This window comes from Pelodiscus sinensis, chromosome 18 (genome assembly GCF_052426305.1).
Source record: "Pelodiscus sinensis isolate ZL-2025 chromosome 18, ASM5242630v1, whole genome shotgun sequence".
NCBI lineage: Eukaryota > Metazoa > Chordata > Testudines > Trionychidae > Pelodiscus > Pelodiscus sinensis.
The window spans coordinates 4436023-4452846 of record NC_143069.1 but is presented as its reverse complement, the minus strand read 5'-3'; the positions used below and the strand labels follow the sequence as shown (position 1 = coordinate 4452846).

Below are 16824 nucleotides of genomic sequence, written 5' to 3'. Positions count from 1 at the left end.
CAAAGTATATTTAGCAAGAACGGGCGCGTTTAAAGACCCAGAATTGCTATTTCAGGATCCTGGCGGTATCCTGAAATAGCCCCCCTGCCTAGATGGAGCTGAGCCCCTGTGGGGAGGGCAGGCTGCAGTTGTATCCAGTCCCTCCGGGTGGGGCTTGCCTGCTGGATTTGGGCTGGACTTCAGCAAAGCACAGCAAGCAGGGGCGAGGGGGGCCTGCAGAGGAGGGAGGGGTGCAGGGAGGGCCACCCAGAAGGGCAGGAGCGGGTATGTGGGGACACCCCATTGAGCAATTAAAATGTTGGTGCAGGCATTAAGGGGCAGCGCACCTTTTGTGTGCTACCCCACGTCACCTTTGATGGCGAAGCATCCAAGGCTGCAAGGCGGGGATGACCTACCCAGGCCCCTCCTCAGGTGCGGATGGGGCCCTGATATGTCACCTTCCTCCCACGTTCGGGTTCTGCTCCTTTCTCTTGTTCTATGCGCATCATCGCCACCGAGGAAACCAGAAAGTCAGATGCGGCTCGTATCAGATTGCCAAACAGACTTTAATAACTTATAGCAGAGCATAATCCACCATATAGAGTCACTAAACAAGAGCCCAAGCCCCATAAAACACTGACATAATAGCCAAATATTAAATCTCAAATAAGACTACACAACTCAGAAGAGAGAACAATGGAGCGGGACATCGTAATTTCTCGCTCCTTGGGGGGTACTATTTCGAAACATCCGGCTAATGGCCGAGAACCTGTCTTGTTACACACATCCTGAAGGTACATCCGGTGGTGCTTCGGTGTAGATGCTAGCTGGGCTGACAGGCAGAGTTCCCTGCCAATGCCTCCTGGAGAGGTAGGTGCTAAGGGGATGGAAGAATCCTTCTATTGGTCTAACGCTGTCTATCCTGGAGCCTAGTTCAGGAGAGACCTGAAAATCCGCGGCTATCCATGGTATCTGCATCCTCAGATATGGATGGGGATATCCGCGGCTTGTTTTCATAGATCCGGATGTGGCTATACATTTTGGCTGTGTCTAGACTGGCCACTTTTTCCAGAAAATCAGCCGCTTTTCCGGAAAAACTTGCCAGCTGTCTACACTGGCCGCTTGAATTTCTGCAAAAGCACTGACTTCCTACTGTAAGAAATCAGTGCTTTTTGCAGAAATACTATGCTGCGCAAGAGGGCCAGTGTAGACAGCTGAGATTTGTTTTCCGCAAAAAAAGCCCCGAATGTGAAAATGGCGATCGGGGCTTTTTTGCGGAAAAGCGCGTCTAGATTGGCCATGGACGCTTTTCTGCAAAAAGTGCTTTTGCGGAAAAGCGTCCTGCCAATCTAGACGTGCTTTTCCGAAAATGCTTTTAATGGAAAACTTTTCCGTTAAAAGCATTTCCGGAAAATCATGCCAGTGTAGACGTAGCCTTTGTGTCTAGAACCCTGCAGATCTGGCAAGCCGCTTTATAACCACGGGTTTCCGCCTCTGCGGATATCCACGGCTCATTTTTACGTATATGGATAGGGTTTTGGATACAAATTTTGTATCTGCGCCAGGCTCTCTGGGTCGGCTTCACACTACCACCCGAGCGTGGATTTCTCACGCCCCCGAGGGGCGTCGCTCTACCGCTGTAAATTCCTTGTGTTAACCAGCCCTGTGAACACCATCGTCAGAGACGTACACATTTTGCTAAAAGCCAGGATGCAAACCGAGGTCCAGAAGTAAATCTGGTGCAGACAGGATTGAGGCCAGCACAGGTATCTCCGACTCATGAAGTCGAGGTCTGGTTTGGCAGCCACTCTGCGCGCAAACGGATCAAGACAACCCGGTTGTCTGACCCCCACCCCCCCATTCCTATTCCCGGCCCTCCTTCCCCTGATGTTCCCAAACCTTCTGCTTTTGTCTCCTGCTAGTCCCTGTTGATTTTTGTTTGGTCTTGGGTCAACCTATAGCTTCAGTATCTCTTGTCCCGTCCTGGTGCACCCCAGTCTGTGTTGACACCCCCACACAGGTGTCTTTCTGCTAGGCTAAACAAGGCAAGCTCTTCCAGTCCCCTCTTGCCCGGCTCAGCCCTCCCTCCCACCTGTCCATCCCGGTAGCTCTTCTCCGCACCTGATGTGAATTCACGTTCTGAGCAGGGATGACCGGAACTGGATGCAGGTTCCCAGCGTGTCAGATTTCCCGGGCGGCCAGAAATGCTTTGCCTAGCATCTCCTTGCGCTTTCCATAGCCATGGACAGAGTCCTCCGATGGGTGCCTGCCCTATTGGATCGGCACAGCAGAGGGGCTGCTGGCCTCTGGGATAGTCACTGACACAAATTTATCCGAGGGCAGCTTTCAGGCCTGGCTTCTGCAGGAGGTGAGAGCAGAGAACTACATTGGTCCCTTGTGGCTGTGGAATCTAGGGATCCTCTTGGGCCCAGCCATTGGGGATGCAGATATTTGCATGGGCCCTGGGATTGGCTCAAACAGCTGCTGCATCTGTGGAGGTGGCACCAGCCTCGCTGAAAGTCACCAGGAGGGCACAGGTGCTGTGTGCACCTCAGTCGTTCAAGAGCCAGGTTTACCCCAATTAGCATAACAAAAAGCACCTGATAAGTGTGAACCGAAGGATACCCACGTAGTAATGCTCACCCCGACCCACACAGGTGCCCAGCTGTGCCTGCACAGACCCCTTTGCGCCCCCTGGGGGGCGGAGGGTAGGACTACTGCCCATGCACTGGTTCCCCTTGGCTCCTGTAGTGCCCTCCCCCAGCGTCCCTGCTCTCCCTGCACCCTGCCCTCCATCCTACAGCACACCCAGGATAAAAAACACCCCCCCCTCCCTGCTTACCCCACCTCTCCCCCCACAGTGGGCATATGCTTGCTGGGGCCCCATGCCCGGGGGACCCCATCGTCTGCATCATCTGGTTTTTCCTGCGGGGAGACAAAAGGAAAGAGAGTCGCCAGCTTGCTAGATTGAGGGGTTTGGGGCGGGGAGTGTCAGACGGGGGATGCTGCTGAGGACAGGACTGTAGGATAGGGATATAGGGATGCAGGTGCCAAGGGGCGGGCGGGTCTGAGACCCGAAGACCACCAGAGCCCTCCTTAAAGCCCGTGGCTGTGCCACACGCCCCCCTTCGGGCACCACCACGGGGGCAATCAAGCCCCTTTACAAAGGAAAAAGAGCTTTGGCCCCTGGGAGCGACCGCCCAAGGCCAGTCACGGCACATCCCGGCTAGTGCGGTTGCAGGATATCCCTGGCTGCAGGCAGTGGGGGTGGGCAGCGGAGAGCCCGGGGGAGGAACGAGGGCTCTGATCTCAAGAGAGGCAGCCCCAGGAGGCCCCGGGTGTCGGAGGTTTCACAGCGAGGGCCCGAGTGTGGCTGCAGGGCCCCGGGTCAGCGCATCCCAAGAGCTGGGTGGTTGGTGGGCGTCTGGAGGGCAGAGACTGGGGAACTAAATTGGGTCTGTCTCCGGGATCAGCCGGGGACTAGCTTATATGGCACCGTGTTCCAGCGGGCCCAAGGGGTCAGCGCCGGCGCCGTGGCTTGCTGAGCACAATGCTGCCCTGCAGACCACGCCTGGCATGCCATGGGGAGTTTTCTGGCAGGGTTGGAGTAACCAGGAGCTCCCCTCATCGCCGGCGCCCCTGCCCCACTCCCCACAGTGCCCCCTGCTGGGGGAGACTGGGCCTGGAGTAGCCAGGAGCTCCTCCCACAGCCAGTACCCCTGCCTGCCCCACTCCCCACAGCGCCCCCTGCTGCGGGAGACTGGGCCTGGAGTAGCCAGGAGCTCCTCCCACAGCCAGTACCCCTGCCTGCCCTGCTCCCCACAGCGCCCCCTGCTGGAAGAGGCTTGGGCTGGAGTAGCCAAGAGCTCCTCCTACAGCCAGTATTCCTGCCTGCCCCGCTCCCCACAGCGCCCCCTGCTGGGAGAAGCTGGGGCTGGAGTAGCCAGGAGCTCCTCCCACAGCCAGTACCCCTGCCTGCCCCGCTCCCCACAGCGCCCCCTGCTGGGAGAAGCTGGGGCTGGAGTAGCCAGGAGCTCCTCCCACAGCCAGTACCCCTGCCTGCCCCGCTCCCCACAGCGCCCCCTGCTGGGAGAGGCTGGGGCTGGAGTAGCTAAGAGGTTTCCTCCCTCCAGCGGTTCCTACTCACCGTTTGCATGCAGTGCAGGTGACCCACGGACAGCCGTGGGCCTTCCCTCTCGTTGGGAACCGCCACCCTTGGCCTCTTGCAGGGCCTCTGGGCAGCTGTCCCGCTTGGACTTGATGCTGAGGTCTTCGCAGCACTGCTCCGTGTTTTGTTCGTAGACGCGGAAGCCGCAGCAGTCGTACCGCGGGGTGGGCTTTTTGGTCACGCTCCAGTCGGTGCCATCCCCGCAGCACAGATGGGTCTGGTGGTCGTAGAACTGAGTCCCACACTTGGGCTTCTCCGGCACCTGGCACCCAGCGGCTCGGCACAGATCTGGCGGGAGAAAGACAGTCGTGGTGGGTTCTAATACCCACCCCCCGCCCTGCCACATGCACACGGGGCCTGGGAGAGGGGGCTGGTTCTATGCGGCTGTGGCATAGAGCTGCTGCCTGCTAGCTGAGTGGGGCACTGCCGGCACTGTGCCTCAGTTTCCCCTCCCAAGGAGGGGCTCTCCTCAGCTCTCTGCACCCCCAGGTCTGTACTAGAGATCGTCTTAGCTCTGCTGGCCTAGAGGCAATGAACACTGCCCCTCCCCCAGCCTTTGGGTAGGGCCCTGCCAATCTCTCTAAAGTCCCGCCCCCCTTGGGCAAGACCAGTGGTCTCCAACCTTTTTACACCCAAGATCACTTTTTAAGTCTCAGAACAGGCGAAGATCTACCGCCCCGCCCCTTCCTTGAAGCCCCGCCCTCTCTATTCTCCTGTCCATCACTTGCTATCCCCTACCCTTATACACTCTGTTAAACAGTTTATTTTTAAATTATGCAATATATAACATTAAAATCACGTTTATAGTTATGAAATAAACGGTCTGTTTTTAATTCATGCTATTTAAATGTCAAATGAAGCATTTACAATTCTACATTTTCTTCTCTGCTATTTTGTAAATCTAAAATCAAGTATCGATAATTATATATTTTTTCTTCCAATAACAAAGTCTCAGTGTGACACCTGGGACTGAACAGTATCTGCCAGTGTCTTGAAGTCTGGGTTGTAGTCTGAGATTGCTAGTCGTATACAGTCCCTCAGATGGGCATCTGTGATCCTGCGCTCAGCCTGGGAAGCTTGCTCCAGCACAGCTGGAGCTAAACGCAGCCTCCCTGGGCTGAGCACAGGGCAGCCCGGCTGGAGGGAAGAGAAGTGGCTGCTCGGCCAGCTGGCCATGGCGCTCAGCCAGGGTGCACCAAGCTCCACGTGGGCAGGCGCTGAGGAGAAGCCGCCGATCAGCTGGAGCACGGGTCAGCCTCTTTCAGCTGAAAGCCACAGTCAGCTGGCTGGGGTGTTTCAGCCCTCCCGACCTCCCAGCTCCCACCATTCCTCGCAGCTACTCACCTGTGTTCAGAGGGCTCAAGAGCTACTCTTAGAGCCCCTGAGATCTACCAGTAGATCGCGATCGACTGGTTGGTGACCACGGGGCTAGAATATTGTTAGTTACAGCAAAGGCAGGTTCTTTGAACAGGGCTGAGCTAGCCTCAGGCCTCTTAGCCTATAGGTTACCCTGCAGCTCCCGCTCAGAGTCCAGGCCAGCGCAGCCCCCCAACATGAATCAGAGCAGCCCAGGGGTCACTAATTGACACCCATCTCCCCAGGTTATCAGCCGGTGGGATCACAGCTCAGAAATCACAGCCAGGAGCAGGTCCCGGGGACCTAGAGCAGGGGTCAGGAGCTTCCGCTGCAACCAGGACCAGGGCTGGAAAGAAGCAGGTGCAGAACTCCCCTGCGCTCTGCCCACCATGTCTCTCCATGCCCCCCAGCTGCACATGCCCAAAATTATTTGGGGACCACCCCCCTAAGGGCTACAAGTGTGTCTGGCTGCCCCTCTTCCTCTGGCCAGCGGTGCAGAAGAAATTGGCGAACTACGTGAAATTGGCGAACTGTTTTGGACTGACTGAGCACTCCCCAAATAAACAGTTTGTCCAAATACCTCACCCACCTCCAGTGTCTAGATTCGGAACAAAGCAGGTTTGGAAGGGCCTGGTCCCTATGTCCACGCGATGGTGTTTTTCTGGGATACTGGAGGTATCCCGGAAAAACTCCGCCACATCCAGGGAACAGGTTTGCTCCTCTTTTTTTCGCAGAAAAGCAGACACGCTATTTCGGGGAGCTCTCTGTACCAGGTTCTATGAGGAATAAGGGCTCTTCCAAAAGAGGAAGCTTTTCCGCCATGTGGCCCCATCTACACGGGGCGAAATGCCTGAAAAGCCTCTTCCGGAAAAGCAATCAGAAAAAACTATAGTCCACACTCCCCGGTGCACGGGGACATCCACCGCTGATCATCCCTCAGCTGAGTTCCGGCTCGCTGAGCCGCTCTCGGCGCCAGAAATGGGAGCCACGAAGAACTAGCTAGAGCTGAGAAGCCACCCAGAAATTAGCGTCTATTTCTGGGAATCGGGGCTTGACATGGAGCCCAGCAGAACGAGAGAGGCGCTGCAGGAGACTCAGGTCATCTGGGTGACGTCCTTGTTCCATGCCTCAGTTTCCTGAACTGCGCAAAGCAGATGTTAGTGCTGCTAAGAGCAAGGCGTGTATCCCATTTTTCTCGGAGAAACTTCGGAGAAACTTTTCTCCGAGAAGATGGAAATTTTGCAAGAGAAACTGGCTGACCTCTCATACAATTATGCCACATCACATTTCTCTAGAGTTGTCTGGCGGCCAAGGGAAAAACAGGCCATCTGCACATTAGCTGTTCCAAGGCATGTTTCCCTGGGCCGATGCACACATTTCAAGTGGCCACTCACTGGTCAGCGGGTTTCTGAGGGATCCATGAATGGAGTTTCCGTTTTACCATGCCATTTTTCACCCAACTGCTGCCGTCTCTAAAAGGAGGCTCAGCTCTACAGCTTGGGGAAGGATTATTTGGACTCCGCCTCAGCGGGAATGGATGTTTTTTAATTTCTGGCTTTCCCCCAGATTCTGTCTGCAGCCGCCACTTGCCACTCTGGGAGCTTTGTGGTGTTCCTCTGCCCAGCACGGCTGGAGAAACTGAGGCAGAAATGTGGCCATGTTCACAGCGGGGACTCAAACCCGGCTTGAGTCCTTCCGCTGGCTCACGTCTCTGGGCTGACCTGTCTCTCGCTCAAGGACTGCTAATGAGCTACGTCGAGCCAAGGGGCCCATGCTATGTGCTGCCCCGGCTGGCTGCACGCCTCCCTGCACCGCAGGCCTCAGTGCAGTGAAGGTGGTCAACATGGGACCTCGCTGGAGGGAAGGGAATGTCTCAGAGCCCCAAGGCCGGCCGCCAGTGTCCCTGTAAGTGGGGCACTTGTGTGTCTGCTTGCGGGAGATTAAATGCTGCCCACAGCTAGGTTGTGTTTCACCTGGTGGTGCACATTCACAGGGGCCTTGGTGCACATTCAAATTTATTCTGCACATGGATGGAAAAAAAATCTGCCCATGGACGGAACATATTACAGGGAACACTGCTGGCTGCCTTGGGGAGAGAAGCCACAATTCCAGCAACCGCACACCACCAGGCTTTGCTGGTCTCCCCATACCGGATGGGAACCCGTTAGCAAATCCTGCTACCACGCCCACTGCTTAACTAGGGAGTCTTGCGGACTTGGAGCTGTACTGAGCACTCCCCAGCTACTGCAGGTTTGGTATCGGCCCGTACGCTGGTGTCTGTTTGTGATTAATGTCAGCGGGTGCCATACTAACTTTCCTCTTCCCACCTTTTAGGAGGTGAAAGGTGATTTTATGGCTTGCCTTTGGGAGCATCTCTAGGGAAGGGTTAACCGCTGCGCTAGCGTGACCACTAAACGGCTTCCCTGCTGGCTCGGGGCTGTGGTTTGGATGCTGCTCAATTGTTTGACTTCTCTGTCCAAATACGTAAGCAGTGACCAGCTCGGATTGGACTCACTTCAGTGGGGTTCTTAGGCTGGGGTTGTCATGAAAACCGGCCGGCGAGATGGGAGGTGGAAGGGTACGAATGTTCATTGATCTGATTTCCTGGGCTCCTTCCCAGGCCCTGGGCCAGCTGGTGAGAGCTCAGCCCTGGCTCAGCCGCCCGGCAGGCAGCTCAGCTCCAGGGATCTGCCCCCTGGGGTTTGTTTGGGTCGTTCATTCATTTTTATACGGTGGCTAATGTGGAGCCGGAGTCCCGGCTCTTTCGATACGTGACCGTATCAGGCTGAAAACTCGACCAGGCCCCCGAATTAGCCCTTCGGTCTCACAGGGAGCAGGGCGAAGCTCTGGGAGCCTAGTTCTGCCGGTGCCCCTCACTCCTGACCCACAGCCCCTGCCAGCCCAGCCCTGCCCCCCAGCTCTGCTGGTGCCCCTCACTCCTGACCCACAGCCCCTGCCAGCCCAGCCCTGCCCCCCCAGCTCTGCCGGTGCCCCTCACTCCTGACCCACAGCCCCTGCCAGCTCGGCCCTGCCCCCCAGCTCTGCCGGTGCCCCTCACTCCTGACCCACAGCCCCTGCCAGCTCGGCCCTGCCCCCCAGCTCTGCCGGTGCCCCTCACTCCTGACCCACAGCCCCTGCCAGCCCGGCCCTGCCCCCCAGCTCTGCCGGTGCCCCTCACTCCTGACCCACAGCCCCTGCCAGCTCAGCCCTGCCCCCCAGCTCTGCCGGTGCCCCTCACTCCTGACCCACAGCCCCTGCCAGCCCGGCCCTGCCCCCCAGCTCTGCCGGTGCCCCTCACTCCTGACCTACAGCCCCTTCCAGCCCAGCCCTGCCCCCCAGCTCTGCCGGTGCCCCTCACTCCTGACCCACAGCCCCTTCCAGCCCAGCCCTGCCCCCCAGCTCTGCCGGTGCCCCTCACTCCTGACCCACAGCCCCTGCCAGCTCAGCCCTGCCCCTCACTCCTGACCCACAGCCCCTGCCAGCTCGGCCCTGCCCCCCAGCTCTGCCGGTGCCCCTCACTCCTGACCCACAGCCCCTGCCAGCTCAGCCCTGCCCCCCAGCTCTGCTGGTGCCCCTCACTCCTGACCCACAGCCCCTGCCAGCCCGGCCCTGCCCCCCAGCTCTGCCGGTGCCCCTCACTCCTGACCCACAGCCCCTGCCAGCTCAGCCCTGCCCCCCAGCTCTGCCGGTGCCCCTCACTCCTGACCCACAGCCCCTGCCAGCTCGGCCCTGCCCCCCAGCTCTGCCGGTGCCCCTCACTCCTGACCCACAGCCCCTGCCAGCCCGGCCCTGCCCCCCAGCTCTGCCGGTGCCCCTCACTCCTGACCCACAGCCCCTGCCAGCCCGGCCCTGCCCCCCAGCTCTGCCGGTGCCCCTCACTCCTGACCCACAGCCCCTGCCAGCCCGGCCCTGCCCCCCAGCTCTGCCGGTGCCCCTCACTCCTGACCCACAGCCCCTGCCAGCCCGGCCCTGCCCCCCAGCTCTGCCGGTGCCCCTCACTCCTGACCCACAGCCCCTGCCAGCCCGGCCCTGCCCCCCAGCTCTGCCGGTGCCCCTCACTCCTGACCCACAGCCCCTGCCAGCCCGGCCCTGCCCCCCAGCTCTGCCGGTGCCCCTCACTCCTGACCCACAGCCCCTGCCAGCCCGGCCCTGCCCCCCAGCTCTGCCGGTGCCCCTCACTCCTGACCCACAGCCCCTGCCAGCCCGGCCCTGCCCCCCAGCTCTGCCGGTGCCCCTCACTCCTGACCCACAGCCCCTGCCAGCCCGGCCCTGCCCCCCAGCTCTGCCGGTGCCCCTCACTCCTGACCCACAGCCCCTGCCAGCCCGGCCCTGCCCCCCAGCTCTGCCGGTGCCCCTCACTCCTGACCCACAGCCCCTGCCAGCCCGGCCCTGCCCCCCAGCTCTGCCGGTGCCCCTCACTCCTGACCCACAGCCCCTGCCAGCCCGGCCCTGCCCCCCAGCTCTGCCGGTGCCCCTCACTCCTGACCCACAGCCCCTGCCAGCCCGGCCCTGCCCCCCAGCTCTGCCGATGCCCCTCACTCCTGACCCACAGCCCCTGCCAGCCCAGCCCTGCCCCCCAGCTCTGCCGGTGCCCCTCACTCCTGACCCACAGCCCCTGCCAGCTCAGCCCTGCCCCCCAGCTCTGCCGGTGCCCCTCACTCCTGACCCACAGCCCCTGCCAGCCCGGCCCTGGCCCCCAGCTCTGCCGGTGCCCCTCACTCCTGACCCACAGCCCCTGCCAGCCCGGCCCTGCCCCCCAGCTCTGCCGGTGCCCCTCACTCCTGACCCACAGCCCCTGCCAGCCCGGCCCTGCCCCCCAGCTCTGCCGGTGCCCCTCACTCCTGACCCACAGCCCCTGCCAGCCCAGCCCTGCCCCCCAGCTCTGCCGGTGCCCCTCACTCCTGACCCACAGCCCCTGCCATCTCCGCCTCCCCCAGACACCGCCGGGCAGGTACAGCCCTGCCTCCCTCCCTGAGAAGGCCCAAGCTTTCGGTGCAGACTCCCCTCGGCACCATCTCCCGGCGTCCCGGTGGTGAGGGGCTCAGCAAAAGGCTGCAGAAATCCACCCCGTGCCCAGAGCCCCCTGCCCCAATCCAGAAAGGGGGGGGGCAGGAAATGGACCCCAGCATCTCGGCGCTCCTGCCTCTTACCTTGGTACGGAAGCCAAGTCAATGGGAAGTCCTGGGTCACGTTGGTCAGGAAGGTGCCAAAAGCTAAGGGGGTGGGGGGAGAAGAGAAGAGAGGTGAGCACCAGGGCCCCTCCGAACCCCGCTCCCCACGGCCAGGCGGCAATTACCTAGGATCAGCACAAGCTGGGCCATGGCTGGGCTCTCTGGGCCAGGACAGCTCTGGGTGGTGGTCGGGAGCCAGCAGGCAGGTTCCTGGCTATATATTGGCTCAGGAGGGGTGGATCCTAGGACCCCGCCCAGGGCAGCCCCTTTTGGTTGGATGTTGTAGCTGGAGGGCTGAGCACATGACATAATCTCCAGGGAACGATTAGTTTTTCTGCAGGCTCCAGGACCATCCGGGAGGGTTGGCAACCCTGGGTCCAAATCTCCGCCCACCCCCTTTTCCCCATGAGCTCACGCCGGTGCTCCCTGCCAAGGTTCAGCCCCAGGCCACATGGGCTACTCCCAGAGATGAGGGTGCCAGAAATGCTGCAAGCGCCCGGCAGGCAGCTCAGCTCCCGAACCCCCTGGGCCCGTAGGACAAGAGCTGCAGGTGTCCCAGGGAGAATCCACGGGGGGCCCGATCCTGCGCCATGGTCGGCCGCCAGGTGGAAGCTGGCGTGATGCTCTTGCAGGGCCCAGAGTCAGCATGTCTGGGGGCTCTGGATGGAGCTGCTGGGAATCAAGCCTGGCTCTGAGCTGACCCTACCCCACCCAGGGCACCCCGCCAAATGCAGTGACTGCTGGCTGCCTCCTCTCCCCAATACCTCCCCTCCAGACCAGCCACATTACTCCAGATCCCCCCCCCCCACAACTCACCAAGGCTGGCTCCTTCCTTGAGGTGAGGGAACCCGGTACTGGGTGTCCGGAGAGCTGTGTCTGTGGTGTGGGTCCCTGCTTGGCATGTGGGGAAACTGAGGCAGGCACTCGGCCGAGGCGGCGCGTTGGCAAGATCCAAGGGGTGGTGTGGGTCCCTACTTGGCACATGGGGATACTGAGGCAGGCACTCAACCGAGGAGGCGCTTCAGCGAGGCCCGAGGGGTGGTGTAGGTCTCTACTTGGCAAATGGGGAAACTGAGGCAGGCACTAGACCGAGGTGGTGCTTCGGCGAGGCCTGAGGGGTGGTGTGGGTCCCTACTTGGCATGTGGGGAAACTGAGGCAGGCACTTGGCCAAGGCGGCACTTTGGTGAGGCCCGAGGGGTGGTGTGGGTCCCTACTTGGCACGTGGGGAAACTGAGGCAGGCACGTGGCAGCGTCGGCGCGTCGGTGAGTCCTGAGGGAAGCAGCCGTTTCCGGGCCCCCTGAGGAAGGAGAGGGAATGGAGGGTCGCAGAACCCGCAGGACCTGACCTTGGGCTGAGATTGGCGGGCCCCAGATTGAGTCTCTGTGGCCAAACCCCAATCACCGTCAGTTGGCCTTAGCCAGGACGGGGAGCCGTGCTGATTTACACCAGCCCATGCTGTGGCTGGAGTGGAGCGTAGGGGAGCCCAGGGCCTGTCGGATTTCAGCTCCGCGGTGGCCGGGGGTGGGCAGGGTACTGGGGAGAGAGGGTACCCCAGTGCAGCGAACATTGTGACACGTCGGGGCCATGGGGTGGACTCTGTCCCCCAGCCCCTATTGGCCCGCCGAGGGCAGAACCAGGAGGAGCGGAGAGGAATTCTCTTCCCACACCCCGCCCCCTCCGGGTGCCCAGCGTGAGGGTCAAGCCAAGGCCAGGGGGGCATCCGGGCGCAGGGATCCTGGTAGCAGCGCCCGTGCTGCTTGGGAGCACCAGCCCTGCACAGCTGTCGCGATCCTGCCCTTCGCGGCCCCGGCTCGGTGGGCCAGCGGCTGCGGGGAACCAGCCCCCCGTGACGTGCTTCCGGGGCTGTGTCTCTGCTCAGCTCCGCAGCGGCGTGGGACTCAGCCAAGCGACTCCAGGAAAAGATAAGAGAAGGAGCTGGTTGATTTCAGTGGATTTCCTCCCGGCTTCTGCTGGGACTGCGAGCCCGGAGCTAGTCCTCCTGCCTCGGCGTGGGGCGAGGGGCTTGAGGACCCCAGGGGCCCCTCCAAGCTCCCCATTTCTGTGTGGATCGCAGGCCTCCCCCAGGTTCCCCCCACTTGGGGAGTGGTGCCGGCTGGCTCGCCATCGCCAGGTGTGCCGCGGAGGGAACGGGGGAATCACGGCTGTTCTGCAATCCCCACGCCCGGCCATGCCAGGAGGGCGAAGCTAGCCAGAGATGCTCCAAGATAGCTGGGTTTGTTTCTGCCCTTTGGCACATCGCTGTGTGTCTGGGCAGCACCCCAGGCTCCCGCTCTCCTTGGGGAGCCCTCGGACCCTCAATCTTGGACCCTTCCCGGTTTTTTTTCCTGTTGGCTGCCCCCACCTTCAGTTCACCACCTTGTTTTGCCTCTGCCCTTGCAGGAACCCCCTGGGACCTGGCTGGCAAGTATCCCACAATGCACCGCGCGGAGAATCCCAGAATGCCCACTGCCTGGTCACGGCTCAGGGCACCTGGAGAATGTCGACTCGGGATGCCAGCTGCTTTCTGGGAACCGTGGCTGGCAGCGGGAGCGAGCCCCAGGGAAGAGCCGTCACAGCGGGATAAGATTACAACATTGGCGTCCCTGCTCACGTGACACTTCTCCCCCCACGTGCACGGAGCCGAACGCCCGGCGCCAAACGCCTAGCAGCGGGTTTGGAGCAAAACACACCTGCAGCCAAAGCTGCTCCAGTTTCACACCTTGCCAAGATGCCTCCTCCGCCTGCCAGGATCTGACTCAGCAGCAATTCCACCGCCGTGGCTCAGAGGGACAGAGCTTGTTTGTTCCACCCCGCGTTGCGGTTTGGAGTCAGAGAAGAGAAAAACTTGCGGCTGGCTTCAACTTCACGCTGAGAAAAACCACAATTTTCGTTTCTGTTATGGCAGCAATGCCACATCAGATCAGGGCCCTGTCCTGGCGCTGCCCAGACACACAGTGACCGAGATCGGGGCCCATTGGGCCAGGCACTGCTCAGACATACAGGGACTGAGATCAGGGCCCCGTCGGCCTGAGCACTGCCCAGACACATGGAGACCGAGTGTGACGTAGTGGGCAGGCATTCACTGGCTGCTGTGTTTGGGCTGTGGGTGACCCCTACTGGCCTGTGTCTGTAAGTACTGCCCAGCAGTGGGGGGTCTGCCTGAGGTCGGGTAGACAAAGACCCAACCAGTCCTACCTGTGGAGGGCAGGGACTGAATAAAGGAAGCGAGTCAGTTTTGGCTGGGGGAAACCATGAAGAGGACAGACTAGGCAGAGGGCTGGGAGTTTAGGGGTCTAGGCACCCCATTCCAAGGGGTCTGAGGCATCCTGGCCTTGACTCTTGTAGCCACATCACGTCTGTGCCGTGTTGGACCCTGGAGAAGCAATAAACCCTCCCTATTCTACTGTCTGGCAGAGTCTGTTCTGGCTGCTACGGGGGTGCAGGATTGAGGGGAACCCTGACATGCCGTCACACCGAGATCAGGGCCCCGTCGGGCAGGGCACCACCCAGACACACAGTGACCGAGATCAGGGCCCGCCGGGCCGGGCGCCGCCCAGACACACAGTGACCGAGATCAGGGCCCGTCGGGCCGAGCGCCGCCCAGACACACAGTGACCGAGATCAGGGCCCGCCGGGCCGGGCGCCGCCCAGACACACAGTGACCGAGATCAGAGCTTCTATGTCACAGCCCAACACCCCGCGCGAATACCCAGAGGGTGAAGGGACAATCACAAGCAGCCAGCTTGGGTGTTGTGTGACATTCCCCAGAGCACTGGTTGGACAGGTGAACTACTATCTCCCCTCAGTTCTCCAACCTGTGTTGCCCATACACAGTCCTCAGCATGTAAATGACTCCCCAGATATTCAGTATGAGTGGTATAGCCATCAGTCCATCCACCCGCCCATCCATCTGTCCATCCACCCATTTATCTGTCTGTCCATCCCCAAACTTCTGTCCATCCACCCACCCATCTGTCCCCAAACACATCCATCCATCTATCTGTCCATCCATCCTAAAACACACCTATCTATCCATCCGTTCGTTCATCCATTTCCACAGACATCCATCCATCCCCAAACACACCCATCCATCAATCCCCAAATCCATCCATCCATCCATCCATCCATCGCAAACACATCCATCCATTTATCCATCCATCATCCCAAAACATACCCATCCATCCACCCCAAAAACATCCATCCATCCATCCCCAAATACATCCATCCATCCATCTGTCCATCATCCCAAAACATACACATCCATCCATCCATCCATCCCCAAGCACATCCATCCCTCCCTCCCTCCCTCCCCAAACACATCCATCCATCTGTCTGTCCATCCATCCATCCATCCTCAAACACATCCAACGATCGCAAACACATCCATCCATGTATCCATCCATCATCCCAAAACATACACATCCATCCACCCCAAAAACATCCATCCATCCATCCCTCCCTCCCTCCCCAAACACATCCATCCATCTGTCTGTCCATCCATCCATCCCCAAACACATCCATCGATCGCAAACACATCCATCCATCTGTCTGTCCATCCATCCATCCCCAAACACATCCATCGATCGCAAACACATCCATCCATCCATCTGTCCATCATCCCAAAACATACCCATCCATCCACCCCAAAAACATCCATCCATCCCCAAACACACTGATCCATCCATGAATTATGTTACAGAATGACAACAGCAAATTTCCAGTCCCAGACTTGTCCCCAGGAAGATGCGTCTTGTACTGCCCAGAACACGTGGCCCTCCTCTCCTGAACAACACAAGCTTGTAGAAGATCCGGCATTTCATTCATAAAAAATGATCTGCACAAATCTTGTTTTCCCAGAGGAAGGTCCCTAACCACTTCAATCTAAACATGCGGGTTCAGAGGAAACGCCGCAAGTTCATTGACTACTGGGAAATAGTATGGAAGTGATCACCAGAAAAGAGGCGGAGAGGTCAGAATTGGCTACAAAGCCATAAAAGGTAAAACACAAACTAGTCCCTAACTTCACAAGTGAAGTGAATCCAAAGCTAAATGTCTCTCTCACCACATGCTTCCGCAGTCTGGCTGAATCTTCCAGCCAAGCGTCCCCCTTCATTCAAATGCAGTGAGTAGAAATGCAGGGAGAGAGGTTTTGTGTCCTCTGTTCTCAGCGTCTGCAGCAATTTTCCTCTCTGAACGGTGCCTCCAGCTGGGATTGAAGTCGTGGCAAGTCTGCCTTCTGTCCAGAGGAAAATTTCTCTCTCAAAAACTCCTTCCGGACAAAGAATGGCCAGGTAACCAGGTGGGAGATCCAAGTTCCTCCTACACTGTGGGCTATGCAGCTTCCTACTAAACCCCGAACGGGGCTCAGGAAGAGAGATCTCTCCCCAAGCCCTGAAGTTGCCATGGCTGGTGGAGGGGAATCCAGGACCCAGTTGCCACGGCCAGGGGAAAGAGGCACCTTCTGGCCATCCCCAGCAGGGAGCTGCCCTGGTAAGCCGGAGCTCCAACCCTCTGACTCACCTTGTGCCCCACAACCCTGAGCATCCTCCTGCCCCTGCAAAGGCCTCATCCCCACTCCCGCACCTCCCTGGGCCCCAACCTGCACCCCAATCCCCAGCCCTCAGCCTCTCCCCAAGCCCCTTATGCCCAGCCCTACCTCAGAGCCTGCACCTCCAGCCAGAATTCCTGCACCCCAACCCTCCGTCCCAGCTCTGAGCCCCAGGACCTACATCCCCAGCCAGAGCCCTCACCCTCCTGCACCCCCACCCTCTGTCCCAGCTCTGAGCCCCTCAGCTCCAGCCCCACCCCAGGACCTACATCCCCAGCCAGAGCCCTCACTCTCCTGCACCCCAACCCTCTGTCCCAGCTCTGAACCCCTCAGCGCCAGCCCCACCCCAGGACCTACATCCCCAGCCAGAGCCCTCACCCTCCTGCACCCCAACCCTCTGTCCCAGCTCTGAGCCCCTCAGCGCCAGCCCCACCCCAGGACCTACATCCCCAGCCAGAGCCCTCACCCTCCTGCATCCCAACCCTCTGTCCCAGCTCTGAGCCCCTCAGCGCCAGCCCCACCCCAGGACCTACATCCCCAGCCAGAGCCCTCACCCTCCTGCATCCCAACCCTCTGTCCCAGCGCTGAGCTCCCTCCCAC

General features: G+C 59.9%; 1 protein-coding gene across 2 annotated transcripts; it reads right to left on the bottom strand.

Moving 5' to 3' along the window:
* Positions 1 to 524: 524 nt before the first annotated feature.
* On the bottom strand, positions 525 to 10905 carry LOC149523161 (uncharacterized). Of its 2 annotated transcripts, none has more exons than XM_089769930.1 (4): positions 10800 to 10905; positions 10654 to 10716; positions 4127 to 4435; positions 525 to 2338 (listed from the first exon to the last, which is right to left on the bottom strand). In XM_089769930.1, exons 1-4 carry the CDS (start codon positions 10822 to 10824, stop codon positions 2295 to 2297), a joined length of 441 nt encoding a protein of 146 aa, XP_089626056.1. In that variant the 5' UTR covers positions 10825 to 10905; the 3' UTR covers positions 525 to 2294. The 2 variants fall into 2 exon arrangements, with proteins under 2 accessions (XP_089626056.1, XP_089626057.1); XM_089769931.1 differs by having other exon boundaries at positions 525 to 2904; positions 10800 to 10904.
* Between the last annotated feature and the right edge of the window lie 5919 nt (positions 10906 to 16824).

Bases quoted from the DNA above. Each gene is read 5' to 3' on its own strand.
- LOC149523161 (XM_089769930.1), bottom strand. From the start codon at position 10,824: ATGGCCCAGCTTGTGCTGATCCTAG. The intron at 4,436-10,653 runs GTAAGAGGCAGG...TTCTCCCGCCAG, and splicing joins GACTTGGCTTCCGTACCAAG to ATCTGTGCCGAGCCGCTGGG. The intron at 2,339-4,126 runs GTGAGTAGGAAC...CACCTCCTGCAG, and splicing joins ACCTGCACTGCATGCAAACG to AAGCCAGGCCTGAAAGCTGC.